This window comes from Penicillium alfredii (assembly GCF_028826965.1).
Source record: "Penicillium alfredii strain IBT 34128 chromosome Unknown utg000001l_segment0_segment0, whole genome shotgun sequence".
NCBI classification, from domain to species: Eukaryota; Fungi; Ascomycota; class Eurotiomycetes; order Eurotiales; family Aspergillaceae; genus Penicillium; species Penicillium alfredii.
Window position 1 is genome coordinate 1,346,931 of NW_026622698.1, and position 26,065 is coordinate 1,372,995.

The 26,065-nt window shown below is 50.9% G+C and overlaps 9 protein-coding genes across 9 annotated transcripts; 4 read left to right on the forward strand and 5 right to left on the reverse strand.

Moving 5' to 3' along the window:
- Positions 1 to 857: 857 nt before the first annotated feature.
- Positions 858 to 2,528, forward strand: NUU61_000501 (OTU family ubiquitin thioesterase; the record flags this gene model as incomplete). Its single annotated transcript, XM_056651085.1, has 6 exons — positions 858 to 1,085; positions 1,134 to 1,220; positions 1,283 to 1,346; positions 1,405 to 1,670; positions 1,738 to 2,009; positions 2,072 to 2,528. 6 exons carry the CDS (start codon positions 858 to 860, stop codon positions 2,526 to 2,528), a joined length of 1,374 nt encoding a protein of 457 aa, XP_056515935.1.
- Positions 2,529 to 3,329: 801 nt separating this feature from the next.
- NUU61_000502 (uncharacterized protein) lies at positions 3,330 to 3,953 on the reverse strand (the record flags this gene model as incomplete). Its single annotated transcript, XM_056651086.1, has 3 exons — positions 3,330 to 3,500; positions 3,664 to 3,752; positions 3,824 to 3,953. The coding sequence occupies 3 exons, from the start codon at positions 3,951 to 3,953 to the stop codon at positions 3,330 to 3,332; spliced, it is 390 nt and encodes a 129-aa protein (XP_056515936.1).
- Positions 3,954 to 5,047: 1,094 nt separating this feature from the next.
- On the forward strand, positions 5,048 to 7,387 carry NUU61_000503 (sugar porter family MFS transporter; the record flags this gene model as incomplete). Its single annotated transcript, XM_056651087.1, has 11 exons — positions 5,048 to 5,128; positions 5,180 to 5,324; positions 5,386 to 5,526; positions 5,585 to 5,649; positions 5,700 to 5,745; positions 5,791 to 6,233; positions 6,288 to 6,378; positions 6,461 to 6,766; positions 6,844 to 6,940; positions 7,015 to 7,141; positions 7,226 to 7,387. The coding sequence occupies 11 exons, from the start codon at positions 5,048 to 5,050 to the stop codon at positions 7,385 to 7,387; spliced, it is 1,704 nt and encodes a 567-aa protein (XP_056515937.1).
- A 637-nt stretch (positions 7,388 to 8,024) lies between these two features.
- NUU61_000504 (putative C6 transcription factor (Gal4)) lies at positions 8,025 to 10,551 on the reverse strand (the record flags this gene model as incomplete). Its single annotated transcript, XM_056651088.1, has 7 exons — positions 8,025 to 8,487; positions 8,564 to 9,081; positions 9,147 to 9,826; positions 9,883 to 10,199; positions 10,262 to 10,356; positions 10,412 to 10,441; positions 10,519 to 10,551. The coding sequence occupies 7 exons, from the start codon at positions 10,549 to 10,551 to the stop codon at positions 8,025 to 8,027; spliced, it is 2,136 nt and encodes a 711-aa protein (XP_056515938.1).
- Positions 10,552 to 11,449: 898 nt separating this feature from the next.
- Positions 11,450 to 12,699, forward strand: NUU61_000505 (uncharacterized protein; the record flags this gene model as incomplete). The annotated part of the gene is made up of 3 exons (XM_056651089.1): positions 11,450 to 11,713; positions 11,849 to 12,295; positions 12,382 to 12,699. 3 exons carry the CDS (start codon positions 11,450 to 11,452, stop codon positions 12,697 to 12,699), a joined length of 1,029 nt encoding a protein of 342 aa, XP_056515939.1.
- Positions 12,700 to 13,216: 517 nt separating this feature from the next.
- NUU61_000506 (60S ribosomal protein eL37) lies at positions 13,217 to 13,827 on the reverse strand (the record flags this gene model as incomplete). The annotated part of the gene is made up of 4 exons (XM_056651090.1): positions 13,217 to 13,356; positions 13,464 to 13,535; positions 13,692 to 13,754; positions 13,824 to 13,827. The coding sequence occupies 4 exons, from the start codon at positions 13,825 to 13,827 to the stop codon at positions 13,217 to 13,219; spliced, it is 279 nt and encodes a 92-aa protein (XP_056515940.1).
- A 472-nt stretch (positions 13,828 to 14,299) lies between these two features.
- slu7 (mRNA splicing protein SLU7) lies at positions 14,300 to 15,706 on the reverse strand (the record flags this gene model as incomplete). The annotated part of the gene is made up of 1 exon (XM_056651091.1): positions 14,300 to 15,706. The coding sequence occupies one exon, from the start codon at positions 15,704 to 15,706 to the stop codon at positions 14,300 to 14,302; it is 1,407 nt and encodes a 468-aa protein (XP_056515941.1).
- Positions 15,707 to 16,020: 314 nt separating this feature from the next.
- On the forward strand, positions 16,021 to 21,178 carry NUU61_000508 (DNA-directed DNA polymerase zeta catalytic subunit REV3; the record flags this gene model as incomplete). Its single annotated transcript, XM_056651092.1, has 2 exons — positions 16,021 to 16,255; positions 16,311 to 21,178. 2 exons carry the CDS (start codon positions 16,021 to 16,023, stop codon positions 21,176 to 21,178), a joined length of 5,103 nt encoding a protein of 1,700 aa, XP_056515942.1.
- Positions 21,179 to 21,376: 198 nt separating this feature from the next.
- NUU61_000509 (RNA dependent RNA polymerase) lies at positions 21,377 to 25,605 on the reverse strand (the record flags this gene model as incomplete). The annotated part of the gene is made up of 4 exons (XM_056651093.1): positions 21,377 to 24,462; positions 24,530 to 25,031; positions 25,076 to 25,232; positions 25,361 to 25,605. 4 exons carry the CDS (start codon positions 25,603 to 25,605, stop codon positions 21,377 to 21,379), a joined length of 3,990 nt encoding a protein of 1,329 aa, XP_056515943.1.
- Between the last annotated feature and the right edge of the window lie 460 nt (positions 25,606 to 26,065).

Below are 26,065 nucleotides of genomic sequence, written 5' to 3' on the forward strand. Positions count from 1 at the left end.
CTTCATGCAATCTTCTTGGTTGCCTTCACGGTCAGCACGTCCCCTCGCTCTCTCCATCCAATCTTTTTTTCTGTTTCTGCTTCTTTTCTTCTATTTTCTCTCGGAATCTTCTTCCGCAAACTACCGCTGTGATCCCTGCAAACTGCGGATCTGGTGGTTCGTGGATCCTTGAGAGGCCCGACGATCCTGTCAGCCCTCCACGAAGCCGTTGAGCGCGAGACAGAGAGAGGGTATGTGCGCGAGCTCCGAGCTCGGTTGACATCATCATATCTTTCTCTCCCCTTCACCCTCGGTGATTGCCATGTCTTCCCCCTTTTGTAACCGTGGATGACGAATGTTGAAGTCAAGAGTTTTGCTTCTATCACAACTCTCTTTTTTTTTTCCCTTGAACTTGGACCCAATCACAGTGATCGATTGCATGTTCTTCCCCTGCAGCACACACCCTCAAGTGGTACCACAGACTCGACCCCCCTCCTTGGTCGTGTTGCGGCCCCACGGTTATGCATCCTTGATTGGATTCTCCTGTCCATGACTGCACTGCCTGCTGTTTTGGTGTCTCGATTGTGGTGCTAAGTTTGAGACGAACAGGATACTAGACCCAGATTATCGGGTTTGTGGGGTCTATTTTGTCGACCGTGTCGGTTGCACTGTCGCACAAGATCAACATCCTCTAGTCCGTGGCTTGTCCAGGCAAGGCTTTGGGGGTGATGTCAATTGGCTCTGTGCGTGTGCCATTTATACCCTGCTGGCGTCCTAAAGAACTGGACTCGAGTCTCTCTAACCTCCAGAAGTGTTGAAGACTTAAGAATAACCTGTTTGGAATCTCCGAAGTCAACTGAGCTTCTTCGCTGTATGCGATGTCCTTGTCGAAACCCTGGAATCATTTCGGTCCTCACCATCCCTTCCCGGAGAAACAGACGTTTGCCGGCCTCTACAGGGACGCCCCGTCATCTTTGGTTTCCTCGCGAGGCCTCTCTCTACCCTCTGCCTTTGCCCCTGATTCTTCGGTCAACATGAATGCCCTTTCCCCTGATGAGATGGAGCGCTTCCAGAAGCTCTCGAATGAGTTTGAGCCTGATGTGCAGGTGTGTTGCATGACTGTCATCTGTGGTCTTTCTTACTGACCCAGACAGGGCCCTCTGGTGTCGACAAAACAGTCGAGCCATTCGATTGCCTTGGACTACGCCAATGCTGACCCTACCCTGTCCACGAAGACGAACGTGAGTTAACCTTGGAAATGAATCTTGATTTACCAACATTCAGGCATATCTGACCTGCATAGGCCCTTGCTGTGACACATCCCATGAGCCGGATCATGAAAGGTGATGGGAATTGTGGTTGGAGAGGTACGTGTCTATGCATATCTTCGAACATGAAGGTGAATGTGCCTGACGATCTCGGCAGCCGTGGCCTTTGGCTATTTTGAGACTCTTTTTGCCCTCCGGGATCCACTTCGTCTGCAGCGCGAGCTGGCTCGGATCAAGTCACTTAACTCGCTTCTAGATCAGGTCGGACAGCAGGAGCATCTGTACGAGATTTTTGTCGATGCTACGGAAGATATCTTTAGTCAAGCCTCTGCTGCAATCCAGAATGGCGTCCAGGATGAGACATTTCTCGTTGATGCGTTCAATGAAGAGTATAGCTCCAGTGCTGTCATTACTCATTTCAGAGTGCGTGCTATTTTCTATTTTCGGGTCATCTAATATGATTAGCAGCTCTGAACTAACAACCCTCAAGCTCATGACCAGTGCGTGGATGAAACTCAACCCGCATCGGTATCAAGCTTTCCTGTCCCTACCGCTGGACCAGTATTGCGCCACGCAGGTTGAGACCGTGAGGACGGAAATCGACGAAGTTGGCCTGCAGGCGCTGGTCGATGGTGTGATCGAGGGCGCCGGGTTTGGAGTTGAGATTTTGTATCTCGACAGAAGCGAAGGCGATGCGGTGACGCCGCACCAGCTATCTCCCAATCGACCCAGCGGGGCGACCATTCGCTTGCTGTACCGACCGTGAGTTGCTACCGTCAACCATCTCCCGAGCATTCCCGGATGCAGTGTTCTAACCAACGCAGAGGCCACTATGATCTTCTCTACCGAGCCGAACCTTCTGTGAATATGGCACCCGTGGTCAACTACCAATACGCAATGACTTCTAACTGCTCCCCCTGGGATCAAGGTGCTCTCTCCTTCGACGTCAACTCTCACTTGATGTCCATCCCCAATCTCATGGCGGATCCGTCCTTCGCGATGGCACCGCCCATGTCTCCCATGCCCTCGGTGTCGCCATCCCCCGCCAGCTCCTTTCGGGTGTCTCCCCCACAGGACCTGTACCAGTCGCCCATGCAGACCCATGCACCCGTTCCCTCTATCCCGGTTTCCTCGCCCTCTTCCATGGTGTCCGCGCCGCCGCCGCCGATGACTTCGCTGCCGACCCGATCGTCGGATGGGCCGCAGATTCGACTGAATCCGTTGGTGATGAAACCTAATTTGAGTCACTCGCTGCCGGTGACCACTCCGTTTAAAAAGTGAGTTGGGTATACTTCTCGGCAGGATTTGATTTGTTGATTCGTGTTAGTTCCCCGTACAACCAAGCGCATTTCCAGAATCAAGACTTTGAACCGATCCATTGGGAGCCGAACGATTCTCGAAGATAGCGACGTATGCTATGTGATGAAACGACAAAACCTTCTTTCTTGCTTTTTTCTCTCTTCTTTTTTTTCTTTTTCTTTTCTCCTTTTCTTCTGGTTGATTCGAGATCCTATCATGATATGTTTGGGAAGCGGGTTCAGCACGTTCATTCTTTTATTAAATCTGCTTTTCCTTTTCTTTTCATCTCAGGACTGATGGCCAGCGCCTTTTTTCTCTGACTGTCTTTCTTAGCGTGGAGCAGCGCATTGCATAGTACGAGCGTTTGTCCTGCTTTTGCCGAGTGCTTATTGAAGCTTTCATGATTGACTTGTTTTTTGAAATTTTGGTTATGTTCATTTCTTTCCTCGCCCAGATTGTTGCTTTCCTCGGGTTGACGTCTCTACGAATGGAACGGAAGAAATAAGAGATAGGTACTAGGACTAGTACTTGTACTAGTAAGCTAGTATGATAGAATTTCGGTATCAATATCTGTTTTCAAGTATATACCATTGCCTAACTAACTAACATAAGCATCTCTTCTACTAAAGTAAGAGGTATATACACCTGGAGAAAGAGGATATTGATCATACCCTTAATTATATCTATTATCCATGGACATCTAATATAATTAAATACATAATGTTTTCCTTTCTTCCTTTCTTTCTTCCTTCCCACAATAAAAAAATAAATCACCTCATAGCCTCATCCCTCTGCCTCTATCACCGTCTCCACCATCGCATCCAACCCCCGTTCCACCATCCCGGTATCAACATACTGCGCCGCAACCAGCCGGCCAAGCGCACCACCCACCGAGTTCTGGGCTATTCCAGTCCGAGTCGCCCGCGTCGGCGGGGATCGGGGTCTTCGAGGTGGCTGTGTGGAAGGGAGATGGGTGCAGTGGTTGCTAGGGGAGGGTTTGCATGGGGATAGAATGTCTGGTAATTAGCTTACCACTGGACTGGACCTGAAACTGGGTTGGAATATTTGTGGAGGGGTATAGAATGTAAATGTTTATACTTGTCGATGTCACTGGTACATCCAGGTTTATGCGCTCAGAGAAACTCATGAAACCGGGGGATCCGACGACTTTCATGAGCGAGGATCTGATCCCGACTTCGGTTGTGTCTGGGGGGGGGGGGGGTTGTCTGTACTTTTGCTTCTCCTTGTAGTTGTAGTTGTAGTTGTAATTGTTGTACTTGCATATTTGTTTGTACTCGTGTCTGCCGCGTCATCTCCTCTAAACTCTAAGTACAGCGCCGCATGTCGGTAGCGCGCGTAGTCGAGCAGGGAGGCGACGTAGACGAGGATGGAGATGGTGGTGGGCATGGATTGTGTCAACACATGTAACAGTTATAGCCATGGATATCCATAAGTATAATATATGTGAGGGTGAGTGAGAGTTTCCAAGGGTGTGTATGTCCTACCTTGTTCCAGCAAGAACCGGGTTGCGCGGGATGACGTTGATCTTGGATCTTGGTCATCTCCACTTCACTTCACTACTTGTACCTGATTTTTCATGATTAGATATTAAATATTGATATAGGGGTTATGTTGTCGAATAGAATTAATTCTAGTATTTAAGTCCTGTCTGGTTTATCTGGTGATATTCTAGGTATGTGGAAAGTAGGATTGTCCGAGGGGATCTACTTCTTTTTCTATCTGTAAAGGGGACCTTAAATCAGTTTTATTGAATTACGCAACAGACAAAGTATCTCGAACGAGAAAATAATTAAATATTATTAAATAGGGTAAGAAAGGGGGTATTAATAGTAGTAGTAACCAAAGTGATCGATCCATAGATATCAATAGAAAATCAAGTCTCTTAAATACAGTCAAGTTCAGGCAGTAAGGCGATCAATCTGATTTTTGCTCTCTACTACTAGGATCAGAGGCTTTTTTAAGTGTTTAATTTCTTATACTCTTTATACCCAACCAAGTATATAGCTTGTCGGGATCAGCAGTGGAACGAGAGGCAGGGTCGGAATATCGCCGATTCTCCAAATCCACGCCAATGTACACCTCGGCTGCCTCCCGACTCAAGCTGAATTCAAGTTACCAACAATGCGGCCGCAAAGAATGAAGCACAGGATACTCAGATCCGCCTGCGTCACCCGACTTCCTCTAGTCAATAGCTGTCCTACCGCTGCTTCTTATCCAAACCTCTCAATCTGCGAAAGCTTCGGCTTTCCCCGCATTCCCAGCTTCTTCGAGCCTGATCTCCCCAGATTTAGTCCCTATGAGTCCCCATTGGCCGGAGCACCGCACTCCGCTGTTTGGCTTCATTCTATAAAGCTATGGGCTCGGGATATGGTCAGTCTTCCTGCATGGCAACTACAGAGATAAGGCTTTTACGAAACAAGCCCGAGCATATATAGTCTTCTTCCACCGCCATCATCAGAGCACAGGCTATACCATCCCTCATGGGCTCTGTTCGGGATACCGCCCCCAAGGGCGGCTTCGGTCTTGTTCTTCAGAACCCCTATCTCTGTGGAGTAGCCTCGGTGAGTACCCATCCCTACTGAACAAAGTCATCTCGTCTGATATGTCTACAGTTCTCAACGCTCGGAGGATTGTTGTTCGGCTATGACCAAGGCGTCATCAGCGGTGTGATCACCATGGAGTCCTTTGCGGCCCGGTTCCCGCATGTTTTCTTGGACAGTGGGTTTAAGGGATGGTTTGTGTCGACCCTCTTACTAGGTGAGCTATCTATCTCTGGAGCTGCTTCTTACTGCTTAAACAAGTGCTGATTGCTCTCCAGCTGCTTGGTTCGGGTCTTTGGTGAATGGTCCCCTGGCTGATCGACTTGGACGGAAACTTTCCATTAATATCGCCGTGGCGATTTTTGTGGTTGGGTCGGCTATCCAGTGTGCGGCTGTGAACATCCCGATGCTTTTTGTTGGTGAGCAATATGGCGCTATCTGGTGGTTCTTGAATTTCAACTGATGTTATGCGTGCAGGCAGAGCTATTGCTGGCTTGGCTGTTGGCCAGCTGACCATGGTCGTGCCTCTTTACATTTCCGAGGTAAGACTGACTCGAACAGCAATAGCAGATCTGCGCTCACTCCTGGTCAGGTATCCATTCCTGAGATCCGCGGGGGACTGGTAGTATTGCAGCAACGTGAGTCTCTCTTCCACATCTCTCTACGTCTACTGATTGTTCAAGTTTCCGTTACCCTGGGAATCCTGATCAGCTACTGGATTGACTATGGCACCAACTACATTGGCGGCACCCGCTGCGCCCCTAGCATCCCCTACACCGGCGGGACAGCTTCGTCGCCCACCTTCGATCCCTACCATGACATGCCAATCGGCGGCTGCACCGGCCAGTCCGAGGCATCATGGCGTCTTCCCTTGGCGCTGCAGATAGTCCCCGCCGTGATCCTAGGCATTGGGATGTTGTTCTTCCCAGACACGCCTCGCTGGCTACTGATGAAAGAACGGGATGATGACTCACTGGTCGCGCTCTCTAGACTGCGTCGACAATCTCGCGATAGTCCTGTGCTCTTAAACGAGTATCTGGAAATCAAGGCGTCGATCATGCTTGAGAACACCTTTGCCAAAGACAACTTTCCGAATCTCTCTGGATTTAAACTACATGTTGCGCAAGTAAGTGTCTCCAATCTTGTTCAAGAAGTGAATATACTAACCAGATACCAACAGTACCTCTCATTCCTAACCACCTGGGCGCGCTTCAAGCGGCTGGCAATCGGTTGCTGCGTGATGTTCTTCCAGCAATTCATGGGCTGCAATGGTAAGAAATTTACAATCCACCATTCATCCCCTTCCTTCACTCTCTACATAATGTTTTCCCAAACCCAATTCTCATCATATAGCAATGATCTACTACGCACCCACAATCTTCGCCCAACTCGGTATGGACGGCAACACCACCTCCCTCCTCGCAACAGGCGTCTACGGCATCGTCAACTGTCTCAGCACCCTCCCCGCCCTCTTCTTCATCGACAAAGTCGGCCGGCGCGCCCTGCTCATGGCCGGTGCCACGGGGACCTGCATCTCGCTGGTGATTGTAGGCGGGATCCTGGGTGGCTATGGGTCGCGGCTGGTGGACCATAAGTCGGCCGGGTGGGCTGGGATTGCGTTTATCTACATCTACGATATCAATTTTTCGTACTCATTTGGTGAGTTGCTCTCTTTGATCCTTCTCTGTTTTGGATATCTATTCTAACATCTTTTGTTTTCGTTTGTCTTGTACCAGCCCCCATCGGCTGGGTTCTTCCGTCAGAGATATTCAATCTCTCGATTCGCTCCAAGGCCATTTCGATCACGACGTCGGCTACGTGGATGTGCAACTTGTGAGCATTCCCTTATCCCACTTTAATATACTCACCTCAGTTTTTCATATTCTTTTTCTAATCTTCAACTCCAGCATCATCGGCCTCGTCACTCCGGATATGCTCGAGTCCATCTCCTGGGGCACATACATCTTCTTCGCGGCCTTTTGTCTACTAGCCCTAGCATTTACATTCTTCTGCATCCCTGAAACACGGGGCAAGGTCTGTTTTACCCTTTGATACCATTTTACTCCGTATCCATTACGAGCTTCCATACTCAAATGCTAATTCCCTTGCTGGATATAGACCCTCGAAGATATGGACCTCATCTTCGGCGATACAGCCGCCCATGAAGAGAAGCAGCGCATCAAGCATATTGAGGCCGAGTTGCGCGGTACGAGGATTGAGGATGCGGCGGATTTGAAGGTGTCGTTGGATGAGCAGCGGGAGACTGTTGATGATGCATAAAACCCTGGGAGAATGTGGGATTGGATTGTATAGTGATGTTGAGATAGCAACTAGCTTGGGTTCCTTACCAGAAGCTAGCATTCTCTCTAGATATCCCTCTCAACATGAGTAGTAAAATCAGAATTTAAAATATTAAGGGAAATGCTAGGAATAGGACTTGAAAAAATAATAAGAAAATAGAGAGAGAGAGAGAGAGAATAAATCAAGAGAGAAGAAGGAAGAAGAAGATAAAGAATAACAACCCTATAAAATTTACTCCTTTAGGTATTCTACTATGCCTCCTAAAGCCACCTAAGTGAGACGAGGGCCAGTAGCTTGTTACTTCCTATCTTTTACAGTGGGTGGGATGGAATGCTTGGGAATTCAGTTCATTCAGTTCTTGATAACTATAGAAGTAATCTCATCTACATAATCATCAGTTGCATTTGTGGAAACGGCCACCCCGTCAAAATCATGGGAAATATTCATCCGCTTGTTCATCCCGATCCCTTATTCCCAACTCGATTCCACCCGTTCACAATCTAATCAGGTTGAGGTCAAGCATCATACAAAGGGAGTATAAGAAAATCAGAATGAGCATAAGGAAGAAAACAAGAGAGAGAGAGAGTGTGTGTGTGTGAAGAGAGCAACAGCAAGCTCACTCGGCACCCGGGAAATTCACCCACTCCGAGAAATCCATGCCCGTAGAACTCGGCATCGGCTGCTCCATAGCGAACAAACTGCCCCCAAAGGTGGGGTCACTGAACAGCTGTTCTGGGAACGGCATATAGCCCTGTTGCTGCGGCGGCGGGATATGTTGCTGTTGGTGCGGCTGGTGCGGCTGCTGTTGCTGTTGTTGACTCGGCGGGTGCGGGCCCACACTTACCCCCACACCTACCCCCCCGTTTACGCCTCCTAGCTCGGGAGGTAGACCGGGTGAGCCTAGGAGACGGTTCACGACTTCGTAGCAGCGGGTGGCGAAGCGGTTGGTGCCGAGCGAGGGGTGGGTGAGAAGGGCTTTGGTGGTTTCGATGTCTTGGAGCCAGGTTGCGGCGGAGGGGTTGGAGGGGTCGGTCATGAGAAAGACGATCGGGATGAGCCCGGCTTGGAAGAGGAAGTAGCTGTTTTTTTGTTAGATATCCATAGAGTACAGGTACATAGATGAAAGAGAGTAAAGCACTGGAAGGAAGAACATACAGCATATACCACGCGCCCAGTCTTGTGCACACGTAATTATCCATATACTCGGCAATGGACGAGATTGTGAGCTGGGCAGTCTGCAGGCAGCGCATTCGACATTCCGTCTCGCCCGGGTCTTCACTTTCGCCTCCTTCTGGGACGCCTCCACCGCCATGCGGGGCCCAGTGCCGCGCAGCCCAGCGGAGCAGGATGGGTCGGTAGATCAAAATGGTCAAATTCCAGTTGCGCCACAGCAAGCGGTTCCGGACGAGGGCGAGTGAGTCCGGATCCAGTTGGGATGGCAACATGGAAAGCGGCTGTTGCGGGTGTTGAATGTACGAGGGCAGCCCATTATACCATTCCTCCATGGGTTTTTGGAGATTCAGCGTTTCTTCGGGCGTGATGCTCGGACTGGAGATCAGACGCTGATAGACGCTGTTGGTGAGAAGGTGGAAGCGAGTCTGCGCGATCAGCCCGGAGTAGATGGTTGGACCTGGGGATTCGGAGGGGAGTGTGGTGGTTGTAGATGTCAGGGCCTGGAATGCAAGTTAATCACACTGTATCGTCTTTGGTTGTTGGTTTCGATCACAGTTAGCCATACCTCATCATTGATATTGAGGACTTGTTTCGCGTCCATGACGCTATCGTCAGGGAGAAGAATCGGTCTGCCAAATGTTTTGGCCGCGCCGCTGTCGAAAATGAAAACGCCCCACCACAGTCTTCGACGAATTTCCCGCTGCAGAAGACTAATCTTCCATCCGTGGAACTCTTTATGAAGCCCGAGACTCATGGCCATCCGCACCGCTAGCCCTAGATAGTTCCATCCGGTGTTGGGCTTGTTCCGCTTCTGGGCATAGTTGCTCAGCAACAGTAACGCCTGGACCAATGTCAAATTACCGGTCTCGAACACGGATGCCTGTTGCAGATATCCTCTTGCTTCTTGGTAGAAGGTGATATCGAGGTCAGAGCTGTCATCTCCAATACTCCAGGCGCCTAGGGCCAAAATGGTGTTGAGAAGGATCTGCCAGGCTGTACCATGCGGACGCAGCGACGGCTCATTGAATTGTGCCCGGAAAGATGGCTCATGGACAAAAGGATAGCTGGTATGGTAGTTGAGAAAGAAAGCGTCGATGAATGCTTGCTCAATCAGGCCGGACGGAGCGCTTTCCAGAAGCTGTGCCTTGAGTGGCACACCTCCGGATCTTGCCGAGCGGACGGGCATATTAAGGTCAAAACCATGGTCAAATAATGCTCTGAGAGGAACCACACTCGAGGATGCACCTGAATAAATCATGAGTTTGGAACGCGATATCAAATATCATTGGAAGGAAACATACCAAAGTAGCCAGCTCCTTCGGGCTTAATCGACAATGCGGCCATGCCATCAGTGAGATCCCCAAGAGTGAGCTCCTTCTCAGCCCAGTCAAAGCCATCGGCTTGCTGCGGTAGAGCCTCTGGTGCTGGTTCGGACCGGTCTGCTTCAGCTTTGGCCGGGGTCGAGTGTCTCGAGGACGATTTGGATGAGGGGGCTTGTGGGGGAGCCTCTTGGCTAAACAGCAGAGACCTAAGAGTGGCGTCCAAGTCCCCTCCTGGGAAAAGCCTTCCCAAGGCAGTTTCGAAAGAGTGCAACCGATCTTCAACATAGGTCAAGTGCCTGGAAGCCTGTTAGTTTGTGGTTTCGTGGAGGCACTCTGCCATATATTTGCAACTACTTACTGCCGCGTCAAAGGGCTCCGGCTGACTTTTGGGCTGTATTTGCATTCTTTGTTCAGCTGTCGGCATTGCAAGCAAGTCGGCTTCTCTTTCGAGCACTATAGCGGGCGGGGTTAAAACATCTCCATGTTATTATGTCAAAAGACCACTCACCCTCGACTTGCGCAGACGACATTCATCGCACTTTGGTTACAATTAGCCAAGATGGAACATTGGTTGGTGCCACGTCAGGTCAGTGCAGAGGCCTGGTCAATACATACGGCAAATGAATGGGAATCACGAGTACTGGCCATCTTTATCCTGGCAGGTCTGATCGTTTATACCGGGTATCCAATGCGCTCTGATCATGCCACAAGACAGTCATCTGGACGCGCCATCAGCAACCATGTCAGATAGCTGGGGGGAAATTGGGATATCGGGGTTTGAATGTATAGCATCACGTCACCCCGCTCAGAAGCGGAGCATTGATTACTCGGGGCTTTGACAAAGACAGCTAGACATGAACCAGAATGAGGCAACTCACGATCGGCGCTAGAGCAATCATTGATCCACTTTGTAAGATCAAGGCCGACTTTACGATGGACGAGAACGTTCATGGCTTCCCCTCGATGGTGGGGAAACGGTCATGTGACGCAGAAAAAAAAACTCATTTGTGCCTGAGGCAGAAAAGAGTATACAACGATACTCCACTTGGAGGGAAAGGAAGAATATCAATTGTGAAGGGATCTTGTGTCTTTATGTTTGATGGTGTTATTTCGAGGATTTGAAGGGACTTTGGAAATCTAATTGGAAAGGAAAATAGGCTCTTGAGAAAGATATATATCTCGAACTATGTCCATTAGGACAGTCCCAACACATAAGAATAGGATCCAGTCCTTCTAGGAATGATCAGTGGAATTGTCACATACTCAAAGATCTCTATCAGCTCAAAAAAAAAAAAAAAAAAAAAAAAAAAAAAAAACCCATCATTGACATCTCTTCCTCGTGGATTCCTCTCTGCTCAGGCGGACACGACAGCGGCCAATCACAGCAGTCATACAATTTTTTCGACATCATCTCTCCAATCACCAGAACCACCCCAAGAAAGTCCAAAAGAAAGCTTTGAAGCAATAAAGCAGACAAAGGGGACAAGGAAATAAATCACAACAAAAATCACGGGGTAATCCCACTCTCAGTCGAACGAGGCGCATCATGCCCTCTCAACCCCCGCTCCCGCCCCTCCTCACGCCGTATCTATCAACTTTTCCCCAGTCGTCCCTGACGCTGGTTACTTCGATTCTCGACGCAACGGGGAATTGGCTGGTACTAAGATTTTTACATGCGGCGCTAAGCACTTCAGCAAGCTCTAACACTGCATTTGGTGCGGAGGGGTTGCACAATGGCACCAAGAAGAAGGTGGTCTTCGTGAGCTTTGTGCGGAGTTGGGAGTTTTGGAGGACCGAAGCCAAGCGATTGGTAAGTACTCTTCTGTCAGACTCAACAGCAGTTCTCGGGATGAGTAGATGTCCGTATTCTGGGTTCCTTGCCATTCTTATATTGCTCCGAGCTACTCCATTGCTGTGTACTTGCAATACACTAATACCACCTCAGGGTCTGGACCTTGCGCGTCTGGCCGACAAGCAACAATTTGCATTCATCGATGGCCTGTCAGAGCTGTTCTACACACCACAAGCTGCACATGCCACCCCCGGTGTATCCCCTGCTGGTCTGGGGAGCACCCCGCGCGCAATACTCCCACTGCGGTCTCAGCCTGGCGCCGTTCCCGGGAGGTTACCAGCGCCGGCGTCGACGACAGAAGGGGGTAGCACTGCCACACCGGGTCAAGCCGAGCTCGGCATCGCGAGGAAATTACATCTCTATGGCCGTGGCACCGCAGCTCTCGACGCGCTGGAGAAGGACATTGTTTCAGTAATTGACCAACAGCGGGCATCCATGGCGGAGGACGAGGAGCTTCTCCTCATCGTGGATCAACCGGACCTGTTACTTGCCGCAACTGGCCCGAGTATGGGGATTGGGGCTACGGAAATGGCGGAGTGGGTAACGGGATTACAGGAGGCAAGGCAATACCTGACCTGGCGGTGTACATGGACTACGAGAGGAGCTGACAGATGGTTCTTTTACAGCATGTGCATGCAACGGTCTTGACTCTGGCCGCGGATTCTCCACTGATTCACAACGCATCGACGTCCGGAGGACACCCGGCTCCGCCGATAGAGACGGAGCATGCGGCATTTACGATTGGGCTGGCGCATCGGGCTCGGTCGGTGTTGCAGCTCCGCAACCTGGAGACTGGTGCAGCTAGGGATGTGAGCGGGGTGTTAAGAATCAGCCGAGGCGGTGGATGGAGCACTGGAGAAGAAGATGGTCTGGAGGAGAAAGATGTACTGTACTTCATCCAGCGGGATGGGGGCGTGCGGGTATTTGGTCGAGGAGAATCATAAACCGAGACTATAAAACAAGATAATAGGTTAGACCAGGCCCTCAGAAACGAAGACCTGTTACTGCTGGTTAAGGACGAGCGAGGCAAACTGCCATTCGCTTCGTAGAGACGCATTTAGTAGAACAGAACAGATCTTCACATTGAATCTGTCACGACATGGGGATATTCGCCAGTCATAAAACGAGGAAGAAGGAAATTCATGCATGCTTTCCCTTGAATTTTATTCCCTTTCTTCGCCCGCGGCAACATCTCGCAACAATTTTTTTTTCCTTGCCCATCCTTGCAACATCCTTCTCTTGTCGTCTGAACCGGCGCAGCGGCAAGCAGAAAAGAAAAGACGGGATCGATCACACCAACTCCACGGGAAAGCGTTAAGATTTCGGAAGAGCCATTTTGCATTTCGAGCTACGTCGTCATGCTAGGCTATGCCATGCCAGGTTTCCAATCCCCTCCTCAGTTCCTTTCCAGCCTCTCCGAGAACGAAAACGCGACGCCGAGCGGGAAATCAAAAGGGAAATTTAGTGGCTCTCGGGGCCACGGGCGCCCTTGGGGGTACCGGTCTGGAAGCCGTTCTGGAAGCGGCGGTGGACGTCACGCAGGGAGCGCATGCGGCCGCTGCCAGTGGTCTTGCGGCGCTTGGCCTTCTCACCCCAGTTGACTGTTCAGAGCAAAAGAATTGTAAGCCAGTGCATTCCAGCGAGGGCTGAATACTTCAAAGTAGTCTTTTTCTTCGAGTCCATCCGACTCACGGGGAGGGTTGCGTACACTTGCGGGTCTTAGCGGACGGGTAGCCGCAGTTGGCACAAGTCGACTTCTGGATGTGGAAAGAGCGCTGGCCTGGGTAGTCGCAAAAGAATTCTGTTAGCCGTTGCCTGTTTTCCAAGAAGGAGATTCCAGCCCTTGTTTCCCATATTCGCCAACGCTTGTCCTTGGAAGAGATATGCGATGCGTCGGTCCGGGCGGGGGGATCGTTGAAAAAAGAGGAATACTAACCACACCGACGGCACAGGGTGTGCGTCTTGTTGTGGCGCTTGCCAAAGCTCGAGGTACCCTTCGCTGTAGCGGTTGTCAGTTATCACGGTTTCGTTGCGGTCGGCGGTTGCGAGATTTCGACATAGGACGTACTCATTTTGAATTAAGGAACTGTGCGCAAAATTATGAGTTAGCAGGACGGACAGGGTGATAAGAGCAATGCAGAAAGAACACGACGTGGACGTACCTGGCGATTCCGTGGAAGGGCTGGTTGTCGGTGTCGTCGTCGCTGGATCGAAACTTCCGCTGGGATCGGGTGAGGTGTCGCTAAGCGACGGTGCGGGAACGGCGCCAGGGCTCTTGCCCTGATCCCGTGACACTAAATCACATGACCACGACCATCTTAAGCATGGCCGTGCACATACATGGCATTGCTTCACGTGACCTTCTGTACATATCAGACGCAATGTACAGCACTGCCTCCCAAGGTATTTCTTTCGAGTATACATCTATGAGTGTGTTCAAACAAGAAGATAAATATGAACAGGAATTTAAATTGACCATTGCTTCCATGCATATCAAAGGGTATTTTGGGCCAGCCGAACGCCTATTAGACAGTGAATCTTTCATCAATCCTTTCCGATGAAATTCGCCATTGGATCCTCGGCTGCAAGCCGACTTCGCTTGTATGATTCGATCTCTTCCTCCGTAATTCCAGACTGGAGCTCCATCAATGTCCGCTTCTTTTCATTGGTCCCCGATTCCTTGTCTTGATCCTGTTTCTTCGAATCTTCAAGGTCGTGCGAGTGACTTGGGTCTTCAGTTTGCGGCTCCTCGTCGTTGTCGTCAACACCAGGGAGCATTAGCATATTGCCCTCTTCTTCAAAGGCTTTCTTGCCCTCGTCTCCGGTGCAGTAGCTATTCTTCACCGTGGAGAAACAGCATGCGTAACCCCATTTGAAGTCGTACCACCAGCTGCCCCAGACCGAGTTGTGGTTGTTGACCATGACATCCTCGGGGTACTTGGATTTGGTCGCTTTCTTAGGTGCCCCCTTGATGGCACCGCTCTCATCATATTCCACGAACCGCTCATTTTCAACGACTATGGTGTCTCGTAGTGGAGTCGGTTGTAAATGCTCGTCACCACCATACTTGTCCAGAAGAGCCTTCCGCTGTGCTTGTTTCTTGGCGTCGGTATTCTCCTTCTCCTTCTTTCGTAGAACCTCTCCGGATGTCGGGTTCGCCTGGAGGTGGAGCTGGGGGCGACCTTTCTCCTGAGACTCCCACGCATAGTTTTGGGCTTTCTCAAATTCGGCAGCATCTCCTGAAGCACGAACAAAATTTTCCTCCGCAACCAGCGCCGCGGCCTGGTCGTCTTGCGCACCCATGTCCACCATTCGCCGCGTCTTCGGGTCGTATTTGGCCGAGTCAAGGTCCAAGTTTAGCAGGTACTTGGCGGTATCCTCTCGAATCCGAAGGTTGCGGGTTGCCGTGCTTTGTTGCCGACCCATATCAGACTCTTCGGCGTAGCGGATGTCCTCTTCGAGTCCCTCGTCTCCATCCTCACCATCCTGGAGTCTTTTACGGTCTTGACCCTCTTTGGCCATCCGCTTGATCGACTCCATCTCCTCATATTCTTCAACTACCTGGCGATATTCCCCGGCATCGTAGCCGTTCCACCGATCTCGTTTGGCATCCCACCCGAGATCAACTTTCTGAAGGACTTCATCCGCTTGAATATCTTTGCCAGTCCACTTGGCACCTTGCTTTCGCGGTCGACTCAAGCATTCTTTGGTCTTGTGCGTCATCGCGCCGCAGTTCTCGCATGCGCCTTTTCGGTACTTAGTTGCGGCTGGGCCGGCGCGCTTTCCTCGCTCGTACCATTTCGATTGGTCGGGGGTTGTCTTGTGTAAACGTTGGTGCTCCAGGTAGTCATTGGTAGAGTCATCGTCGATATAGAACGGCTTTTTCGAGATGAAGGAGGGAATGTACTCGTTGCGCTCCTTGGATGCCACATCGGCCGGTTTCCGTGACATCGTGACAGGGGCCGGAAGAGAGGCAGCTGGTATAGTAAAAGAAAGAGAAGAAAATAGAAGAAGAGATATAAGAATACAGATAAAAAAAAGTCCAGCACTCCTGCAACGTTGTCTGGGGAAGGTGAGGTAGCGTACAGACTTGTGGTTGAACTAATCATCATCATCATCATCACGTGATTCGGCGTTTGCTCGCGTTGTCATGCCGCATGCCTCGGGTTCGCTAACGCGCCAGAAAACGCCAGACAAAACTCATGGAATCTCAACTCGGTATTCTCACGTAATGTCGCTGATGTTTTTGGATCTCCACCTGTCTGATGGAGCCGTTTCGTGTGCGCCTCAACTGCATCGATCATTACCAGGCGACCGCGTCAGAACTTGACCCACTGTTACCCTTCCGTGATGTCGTGTCTGAAAAGGATTTCAGGCCAAGGGTGCCTGTGATTCGAGTTTTTGGAGCTACTGAAACCGGCCAAAAGGTGTGCGTTCATGTACATGGCGCATTTCCGTATCTCTATATCGAATACAATGGGTCCTTGACGCCGGAAGAAGGTTTGCATCATAAGTCCACCATGACTGCGCGTGTGGCTAAGCAGGTTCTGTTTAGTGAACTCGGCAATTAGGACTCTTCACCTTTCGATTGATCATGCTCTGGCCGTTAGCTATCGACGTAATGCGCATGATAGGAAGACCGCGTACGTCGCCCACATTACTTTGGTGAAAGGCGTCCCTTTCTACGGATACCATGTGGGGTATCGTTTCTTCTTCAAGATATATCTCCTTAATCCTTTCTACATCACTCGCTTGGCCGATCTTCTGCACCAGGGAGCAGTCATGAAGCGCCAGCTTCAACCATATGAAATCCATCTCCAGTACATTCCGCAGTGGATGTGCGATTATAACTTGTACGGTTGCGCATACATGAATTGCAGTGCGGTCAAGTTCCGCACCCCAATACCGGAGTATCTCGAACTCGGCAATCTGGATCACCGTTGGCACGATCGGTCCATAACTACCGAAAACATGCTTGATGACCCAGCACTCCAGAAACAGAGCCACTGCTCTCTGGAAGCGGACATATGCGTACAGGATATCCTGAATCGATCTGATATCAAGGAACGGGCATTGCATCATGACTTCACCGAGCTTCTTAGACCGGTTGCGTTTAACGAGCGGCTCGTCCCGAGCATGGCCGGACTGTGGCAAGATGAAACTCGCAGGCGCAAGAAACGCTTAGGCATCGATGATCCTGGAAGCAGTCCCTTTAAACCAGAAGAGTTGGTTTCAATGTCCGCCGACCCAAGAAACAAATCCGCTGGTGGTTGGGTCCACGAGGAGGAATATCGTGAGATGGCCCTTCATACTGCGGCAGAAGAGAGGCGGGAAGACAAAGAGAAGGATGTGTCCTTCGAAACCTTTTTGGACTTGAATGAATACGAGAGAAACGTGAAAACGGTGCTCGATAGTGTCGAGGACTTTTACCCGGATAGAGTCGATAACTCGACCTTCGACACCCGTCATCAACCACCATCGAACGAACGCACAGCACCCGAGATTTCGGTTGATGAAAATGTTGCCTTGTCCTCCCAACCCGGGCAGCTGTTCCAATCAGACGATGAATTTGGTGACTTCTTGGAAGAAAACGGCGAAGAGGAACCAAATGCAAACGATAACGCTCTGGAAGAGAGCTTTGACGATGGAATATTCGACGAGCTGCCTCCACCAGAAGATGATACACCCAGGGAATGGTATAAACGAACCCACTCGAACCCGACATTCAATGGGAGCAATCACCAGGCACAGTCCTCTCCAGTCAAGCAGAGTGTCAAAGATGGAAGATCGAGTGGCAGCAAGAACCTCAAACGACAGCACGGCCAAGCCACTGATCATGATAATGATCATAACCAGCCCTCTTGTAAAAAGACCAAGTATCCTGGTCAAAATGAGTCACCTGCTTTACCCCAAACTTTGATGAACACGCCAAAGACTCATGAAACAGGAGAAAACCACAAGGTTTCATTCGATAGCAATCTGGGACCCCAAATGGGACCCTCATCATCGGAACCCAGGTTTTCTTCCCAGAGGACCATCCGTCCAAAGACAAAGACTCCCAACAGCAGGCTCAACTTTCCGGTGGTCAAGGATCCTAATGACCCATTGACAATATTGCGATTTAGCCAAGACGATGTGCATTCCTCAAACAAGGACCCAGAATCTCTGCAGCCAACGCCAAGCTCCTCCCCTTCTGCATCTGCCACAGATGTCTCGGGTCATGCTGGTGAAGCGGCGAGTTCCTCGCAACCTCAGTCTTCCACTGTGATCGAGTCAGTGGCACTCAATCCACATGTCGCTGAACTACTGGGCAACATCCACTACTCATTCGATATGCCCCTAAGCACCCCTCTTGGCTGCTTCAGATTCGCCAGTCCGAGATGCAACGAGATCGTCTCTACCATGAACGACTACGGCCGTCCCTCTGTTGTCTACCAAAAAGCATATTACAGCGAGGAGACAGATGTGCCCGAACGTCGGCGAGAATACGCCGGCCGAGAGTTTCGGCTGGAAAGTAACACCATCCATTATTTGCCCAAATTCGACCCAACCGCCGAAACGCCTGCGATGTTTGGTGAACAGACACTTGTCTCGTTTGACCGAGAGCAACAGGAAAAACTCGATCAGCATCTCCGGGCATCTTGTACTTCGAGGGTGTGGGAATTTGCACCTGTACCGCCGAGCCGCTCGGAGGTGATAGAGTGGTTTCAGAATGTTGAAGCTTCGCGCAACGCTGCAAAACCGAAAGCGAGCCACCCCGAGCCCGAAATGAAGCCAGACGTGCTTTCACAGATTGAAGGACCAACACAGCAAAACACGTATGGGTTCAAATACTCGCAGAAAGGAAAGTCAACCAGCGTTGAGCACCAAGCTCAATATATGAGTACAATGAGTTTGGAGGTGCATGTCAATACCCGTGGAGCTCTATACGCCAATCCCGATGAGGATGAGATCGTTTCTTTTTTCTGGTGTCTTCAATCAGAAGACCAGGATCTTGAGGTGAATAGCCATCTTCCTGGCGTTCACGTCGGGATGGTCTACCAAGGTGAAAATCAAAGGCCCGAGGATAAGATCTCCAAGGCACTGAAGATTGATTTGGAACATGAGCTGACAGAGCTGGACTTGATTAACCGGCTTGTTGACATTGTTCGTTACCATGACCCTGATATCATCACAGGCTACGAGGTCCACAACGGATCCTGGGGCTATGTAATCGAGCGGGCTCGGAAAAAATACGATTTTGATCTGTGCGACGAATTGTCCCGAGTAAAATCTCAATCGCATGGGAGATTCGGGAAAGATGCCGATCGCTGGGGGTTTGAGCATACCTCGTCTATCCGTATCACAGGACGACACACGATAAACATTTGGAAGGCCATGAGAGGCGAGCTCAATTTGCTACAGTACACCATGGAGAATGTGGTGTTCCATCTCCTGCATCGTCGAATCCCTCACTACTCGCCCCAGGACCTGACCAAATGGCATCAAAGTGGGAAGTCTCGCAGCATTCTCAAAGTCGCCCAATACTACTTGTCCCGTGTGCAAATGAACCTGGAGATCCTCGAGGCCAATGAGTTGGTCCCGCGAACCAGCGAGCAAGCAAGATTACTGGGTATAGACTTCTGCTCCGTTTTTTCTCGCGGGTCTCAGTTCAAAGTGGAGTCTTTGATGTTCCGTATTGCCAAACCGGAGAACTTCCTGCTTGTGTCTCCGAGCAAGAAGCAGGTTGGACAGCAAAACGCGCTCGAATGCCTGCCATTGGTCATGGAGCCCCAAAGCGACTTCTACACAAGCCCACTTCTTGTCCTCGATTTCCAGTCGCTTTACCCCAGCGTGATGATAGCGTATAATTACTGCTACTCAACCTTTCTGGGGCGAGCGAAGGACTGGCGCGGACGCGACAAGATGGGATTCCTGGATTACCAACGCCAGCCACGGTTGCTGGAGTTGTTAAAAGACCAAGTCAACATTGCACCGAATGGCATGATGTATGCAAAGCGGGAGACACGGCAGTCGCTCCTGGCCAAGATGTTGACTGAGATCCTGGAGACTCGTGTGATGGTCAAAAATGGCATGAAGGCCGACAAGGACGACAAAGTCCTGCAGAGAATGCTCAACAACCGTCAGCTGGCCCTCAAGCTGATCGCGAATGTCACCTATGGATACACTTCGGCCTCGTTCTCCGGACGCATGCCGTGCTCTGAGATTGCCGACAGCATCGTGCAATCCGGACGAGAGACGCTCGAGAAAGCCATCGCACTAATTCACTCAGTTGAACGGTGGGGCGCAGAAGTCGTGTATGGCGACACGGACAGCCTCTTTGTCTATTTGAAAGGCCGTACGCGTGAGCAAGCTTTCGACATCGGCGAAGAGATCGCACAGGTGGTCACGGACATGAATCCGAGACCGGTGAAGTTAAAGTTCGAAAAGGTCTATCATCCTTGTGTGCTGCTAGCCAAGAAGCGGTACGTTGGTTTCAAGTACGAGCACCGCGAGCAGACGGACCCCGAATTCGATGCCAAAGGCATTGAGACCGTGCGACGCGACGGCACGCCTGCGGAACAGAAAATCGAGGAAAAGGCGCTCAAGACCCTATTCCGTACCGCGGACCTCAGCCAGGTGAAGGCTTACTTCCAGCGACAATGTACCAAGATCATGCAAGGCCGTGTCTCGATCCAGGACTTTTGTTTCGCCCGAGAGGTCCGCCTAGGCACGTATAGCGAGAGCGGCTTGCTCCCGGCTGGCGCGATGATCAGCACCAAGCGCATGCTCGAGGACCCGCGACGTGAGCCGCAGTGCCACGAGCGCGTTCCCTACGTTGTTGTTACGGGCGCGCCAGGTTCCCGACTCGTTGACCGGTGCGTTCCTCCAGAGACGCTCCTTCACGATGCCCAGCTCGACCTTGATGCCGAGTATTACATCACCAAGAACCTTATCCCGCCTCTCGAGCGTATCTTCAATCTGGTTGGTGCCAGTGTGCGCCAATGGTACGACGAGATGCCCAAAGTGCAGCGCATTCGCCGCGTCGAGTCCGCGCCGACTTCCCGGCCGAATTATCTGCTCGGCTTCTCGAAGAAAACACTTGAGTCCTACATGAGATCATCGTCGTGTGTCGTCTGTCGATCTAAATTGTCTGATGCGGCGACTCCTGTGTGTGGTGATTGTCTTCAGCATCCTCATATTGCGCTGCTGGACGTTGTGTCGCGGTTGCAGCATGCCGAGAAGCGTGTTGTAGACTTGGAGACCGTGTGTCGCTCTTGCACGGGCGTCCCTGCGGGTGACGAGATCCGTTGCGATAGTATGGATTGTCCAGTTTTCTATGCTCGGACGAGAGAAGCTGCTCGTTTGAGGCACTCGCGAGCCGTGCTGGGGCCGGTGGTAGAGATATTGGAACAGAAAGGCGATGAGGGCTTGGACTGGTGATTTTGATACTGATGATACACGACTGGCTTTTGGAGTTGGAAATACCCTACGGCGTACAGATTGGTTTGAATCATGAATATCATTATTTTTCTTGTTGACTATTTGCTTTTCTCGCCTTTTTCTCTAACCCTCTCTCTTTTCTCTTAAACTCATGTAGACGCATCTCGTGGATCTCGCTGCTGCTGCCCCTCGCTTTGTTCATGCCACCTTCCCCTTACTTTCTTTCTCTTCCCCCACGCTGTTGCTATAATCATGCACGAGGTTCGCCAATCTACCCAGCGTCGGGGGTGATTCCACCTCGACAATCTCCACCACTTTCTCGTCACCGTCAGCATTCTTCTCCTGGTCCCAGTCAATTTTCAACTCTCCCACACTCTCCTCGGTGAAAATAGGCGTCAAAGATACCTCATTTACCGAAGGCTCCGAGGAAGACTGTCCGAAACCTGCAAGCATCTCTCTGACTTCAGTGTGGGTGAAGGTGGCGAGTTCCTTCTTGCTCGTTGTAGGGGGTGAGCCTTCGACTGAGATCTTTGGCATTTCGAACTGACCCATCGCGATTTGACCAAGGATATCCGAGAAAATCCAGGGAAAGCTAATAAGAGGCAATGGCGTCACACTCGCCTCAGATCCAGGGGAAGAATCATCGTCGTCGCCCAAATGCTGTTCACGACGCCGGGCTTCAAGGTATGAGGTCATCTCTTCGTGCGTGATGCGGTACATGGCAACGACCAAGGGCGAAAGTGAGTCAAAAGTACGGCCTTTCATCTTGTCACAGCATTGCTGACGGAAACCGCCGCGGAGCGTGCTTGCGACTCGACCCAAGTCTTCATGGAGCTTGTAATCCCTGCAGATGTTGCCATGCTTCAGCACAAAGGTCGACCACACCTCGAACTCGGTGGTGATCTCGTACTGGGCCATGATGCGACGCATGGCCTCGTCATAGCCCTCTTTTAGTTGACGCGCATACTCCATGAACGGCTCGCTCGGGGGCTTCAGCTCACACTCAAGGATCCGGACATCGAACGGCATCTCGAGACTGGGGACAAAGTCAATGGTCTCAACTGCATCGTACAACTGTCCGAGGATTTTCTTTGAGTGGTATATCTGCTCCTTGCGCTTGTGCTTCTTCTCCATGAAATGGGGCCAAAGCCGCGGGTTGAGATCTCGCGTCATGACTGCCACCTTTCCGGTCTTGTTATAATCGACAGCGTGGGAGTGAAGCCGGGCCAGACGAATGCATTTCTCCTCTTTGATCCCATCCTGGAGGCTATCGGCCCAGGCCATGTGCGCGTGGGCGATTCGTGGCAGGCAATCGTTTTTCATGTACGTGACGAAGAACGTGGTGATCTCGTCGACTGTGACGTCGTGGTCGTTGTCTGGTGGCTTTTGGTTGCTGTATCTCATCGGCTGTACAAACCAATCTCTTGGGATTAGATCTGGGTCCCAAACCACCAGGTAGTCGTCGCCATCCAAGTCCCCGCCTGAGCACATGCTCGCAACATCCCGATGCCCCGTCTGCGGAAGCACGATGACGTCGTGTAAATGTCGCAGCTCTGGTCTGTTTACTGCACGCACAACGCGGATGTCTCCTGGGTGCAGGGAAGGGTTACGTGCAAGGATACAAAGCCCCTCAATGATCTCGGGCACGCCGTTGTTTTCCAGGCGGCAGATTTGAACGAAAATCTCCGGTAAGGCCGCCATCTTCTCTTCAAGTGAAGCACCCTTGCCAGGCAGGCTCCGATCGAAATAACCCTTCAAAGTCCCCGTCTCGTCCAAGCAGCCAAGAAGATTTGCGCCCTGGTCCAGTACAATCTTGGCCTTTTCCTTGAGATGTTTCAGGTGCCACGCTTTCCATAGTGCTAGTATGGAGGTCATGAACGGTTCCTTGCTTTGTCTGAAACCGTCAAACACCATCTGAGCCAGTTTAAGGGTCATTTGGTTAGGATCCACATATTTCTGAAGCAGATATGTGGCCTGAACATCATCGCCCATCGCCTCGTTGAAGCTTTGCAGCATGGAGGCGAGTTTACTGTGGAAGATATGATCCGGGATTCTCAGAGCCGACAGAACAAGAATGAGTTGCCGGTTCAACGTCGCAATCGAAAACTGTGACCATCGGATGATTTCAAGCCCACCATGATCCGCATCAAACTTGTACTGGCTGGGTCGGATATGGATCTCGGGGGGCTGAGGATCCGAAGATACCACAAGCATCCCCTTGCAACCACCAAGCCGGAACTGAAACGCTGAGGGCGGCTCACCGGTGACAGGCTTGATCTTGAGCTCGGACATGGCCATCTGGGCTAGGAACTTGGAGATCTTGCCAACGCCATCAGAGAATGTGTATCCATTGCGAACAATGTCCGGACGCTTCCGAATTGTGACCGGACATCCAGCGATAGCTCGGGTTGTCGAGAAACACTGGCCCAATCGTGCAGCATGCTTGGCCACATTGCGGATGTGCTGGAACTGGCCCATCCAGACACGGATGTGCGCGGCCGAGAGGTTGGGCAGCGCCGCGAAGAAATAAGCGCCGTGTTCACGGAACTGCGAGTTACCAAAGGCGAGGAACTCATAGTGCCGGTCACCGATGGTGATACCGTTAGCCAGCGTCTTCTTGACTCGGGTGAATACCTCGTCATTGGTGTCGCTCAGCGTGGAGTTAATACGGCCCTCGGTCTTCTCGTCTGTGAATCTTACGCGAAGGAAGCGGTCCGCATGCTCGAGGTAGCGACGCACGACGCGGTTGGAAATGTCTACTGTGGGCGAATTATAATAGATAGTGCTTGGCGTGACTCGCGCGGTACGCATGAAGCAGCAATAGGCCGGGATCTTCGAGTCACTCACACCATTGACGCCTAGAATATCGAAGATGTCCATCGGGTCGAGATAGGTGGTCTTTTTGTTCGCGATGTGCTCCAGGAGCCGTCTGGCCTTGGATTCTCCGAGTTCCATCAGTTTCATCACGAAGGCACGACTCATCGTGAATTCGGAAAGATAGCCATGCGATAGACACACTTCTAGTTGGTACCGCACAGCGAAGGGGACGTGTACGTAGTCCTGGTCAGCTAGGTCTTGCAGACCGGACGAGGATGCGCCGGTCAACTGGGACTCGACGAAATCGATCCATCGCCACACGGGCACAGGGAGCTCTGGGACATCGATGAAGTGGCTTCCGTCCACGACAGGGATGTTGTGATCTTTCATGATCTCGCGGAGGAGTTTGATATTGCCTTTCTCATTCATCTCGCTGGAGAAAGTGAGCTTGAAGGCATTCCACCGACCTATCAAAAGCTTATTAGGGTTTTTGGGCTTCTAAGCTGGAGTGACGGGAATATGTGTTTTACACACCGATATCAATGATCTGTCCTGCCACCCGCAGGTTCGTGGGCAGATTCAACTGTTCCGTAGCATTGTGGAACACCAGGGTCTGTCGGAACCACATATCGGCTTCTCTCCATGTGCTGTCACTATGGAAGGAGGCGTGGACATTTCCTGCCAACCGGTGATATGTCGGCGGCGAGTCCAGGATCGTGAGAAAGGATACCTGCTGTGAGATAGGGTCGCAGAGCTCGAAGATACGGGTGAGTTGCAGGAAAGGGATTTTGAGGCGGAATTGAGGATGGTCTCGAGGGGCGGATGAGCCTGCATATTGGGTGTGTTGGTTAACGAGGGGGCAGGTATTGAAGGTGATGAAAAAGGCCCGTCTTTTCAGGTCCACGATCAAGTTAGGGCGGGTCAAATCCTGGGCGCTGCGCATCCAATGGATTGTAGACCCGCTCAGAGGGACACCAATGCTGAGGTTGGGGATCTGCAGTTTCTTTAGAGAAAAGCAACCCCGGGTTTCATTAGCCTTGGGTAAGTTGAATTAGGGTTTGGGGGCTATAGAAGACTCACCATCTCCGCGGGGAAGACGACCCCCGAGCGAGCGGGGCTAGGGACCAACGAATCGTGAAGCTTTAGGTCAAGGGCAATTGGGATGGCGATTACGCGCCCACTGCGAAGCTTCACGCGGTAAGGCCCGCGACGCCAGAAATCAGTCGCGGGTGGCGGCCTAGTGAGAGCGAAATATTTAACCAATATCTAGAATAGCACGAAACATAACACAAACCACATCAAAAACAACAACACATTAAATAAAAAGTAAACAAAAGCGAAGTATAAAGCGAGACTCAAGCGAACCTGAAGCGAATTCGTCCTCGTGTATCCCGCTGCCCGTGGGCATCGTCGAAGATATCGATCGATGTGATCGACCCTTCCTTACGGAAAGCCTTCCAGAGTGTGAACGTGTTGGCCTCCCGGGGCACCCGGCATAGATTAATGGCCACGGACTCCCAGGTCCGCCACTGCAGCCAGGCTGGGGTATTGTACCCGCTCGCGGCTGGGAAGGGTCGGTAGCCATTGCGTGGGGGAGGGTTGGAGGCCATGGTGAGAGGAATCGATAGCCAAAGTAAGGGGAAAATAGTAGAAAAGTAAGAAGAAATAAAAAGAGATGATAATGATGATAAAGAAAGAAATAGAAAAGTAAAAATAAAAATAAAAAGAACAAAGAAAAGATAGAAAAATAGATAAAGCGACGCGTAGTATAGAAGAGAAGTGCGGAAATGAGGGAATATTGCGCTGGTTGACTGAATGCTCCTCCGCTTTGAAAGGCAACAAAGGCTTTATTTTTGCTAGGACTGAATAGCGATTGAAGCATCAAAGGGCCTCAGGCGGCAGCTGTCGTTGGTCTAGCAATAGCAAACCAAGAGTAGGCAGACTTCCAGCGTGTTTACTTCACTCTATTGCGCCTAGCGTAGGCAAACAATAAGTTCCAGTGAAATAAGCATACTAGCAATTTACAATTAGGTCAACTGGCTATTTTCGATAGACTAGATTCTTTGAATC